The sequence below is a fragment of the Apaloderma vittatum genome, unplaced genomic scaffold (genome assembly GCF_000703405.1).
Source record: "Apaloderma vittatum isolate BGI_N311 unplaced genomic scaffold, ASM70340v1 scaffold37655, whole genome shotgun sequence".
Classification (NCBI taxonomy): Eukaryota; Metazoa; Chordata; class Aves; order Trogoniformes; family Trogonidae; genus Apaloderma; species Apaloderma vittatum.
In genome coordinates this window covers 5,353-6,017 of record NW_009716047.1, presented here as the reverse complement: position 1 = coordinate 6,017, position 665 = coordinate 5,353, and the positions used below count along the sequence as shown (strand labels likewise).

The following is a 665-nucleotide window of genomic DNA, read 5'->3' as shown; positions in this document are numbered from 1 at the left end:
CTGGCACGGAGCAGCAGGTGCCCACCCAGGCCACCCTGGAGAGGAGGGACTCCGGGAGCAGAGATGTTCCCCATCTCCAGGAGGAGGTCAAGGAAGGGCACAGGATCATCCATGGTTCAACCCACCCAGAGGCAGGTTGGACGGGCTCGTCTGCAGGTCCCTGGTGGCTCCATGACTTGGTGTGAGGGACTGGCAGCTGCTTAGCTTCAAACTGGGTGAGCTGGAGGCACTGGGAAGGTCAGAACCTTTGGGTTTGGCTGTCAGGTTCAGCGGCTGTGAGGTCTCCTGTGGCAGAGGGGAAGCAGGGGGTGAAGCGCAGCCCCCACCAGTCCCTCAGCCTGGGGGATGGAGCTGCTTTGGGGCCGTACCTGCATCTGGAGGTGGCCGGAGCCGCTGGGTCTCTTCAGCGTGGGAGGAGGGGGGCTGTTGTGCAGCAGCTGCACCGGGTAATCCACTGCGGGGAGCAGAGGGAGAGGTTGGTTGGGGGACAAGACCACCCCTCAACACCGGGGCAGTCCCAGGGGACCCCGCTCACCTGGTTTGCAGGGGATGGGCTGGATGGGAAGCGCTAACTGGGAGTCAGGAGCGACGGGGAGAGGCTGGTGGCTGGGGGTGAAGGCGGGAATCATGACGTAGGGCATGTTGACCTGCTGGAGGGGGGGGAG

The 665-nt window shown here is 64.5% G+C and overlaps 1 protein-coding gene across 1 annotated transcript in view; it reads right to left on the bottom strand.

Annotated features, from left to right (window-relative positions):
• Positions 1–125: 125 nt before the first annotated feature.
• The window catches only part of SOX13 (SRY (sex determining region Y)-box 13), a gene marked incomplete at its 3' end in the record, with an annotated part of 2,980 nt that continues 2,440 nt past the window's right edge, over positions 126–665 (bottom strand). Inside the window, 3 exon segments of the mRNA XM_009869386.1 lie at positions 126–285; positions 369–454; positions 536–650. Of these exon segments, the coding sequence (XP_009867688.1) occupies positions 126–285; positions 369–454; positions 536–650 (361 nt within the window).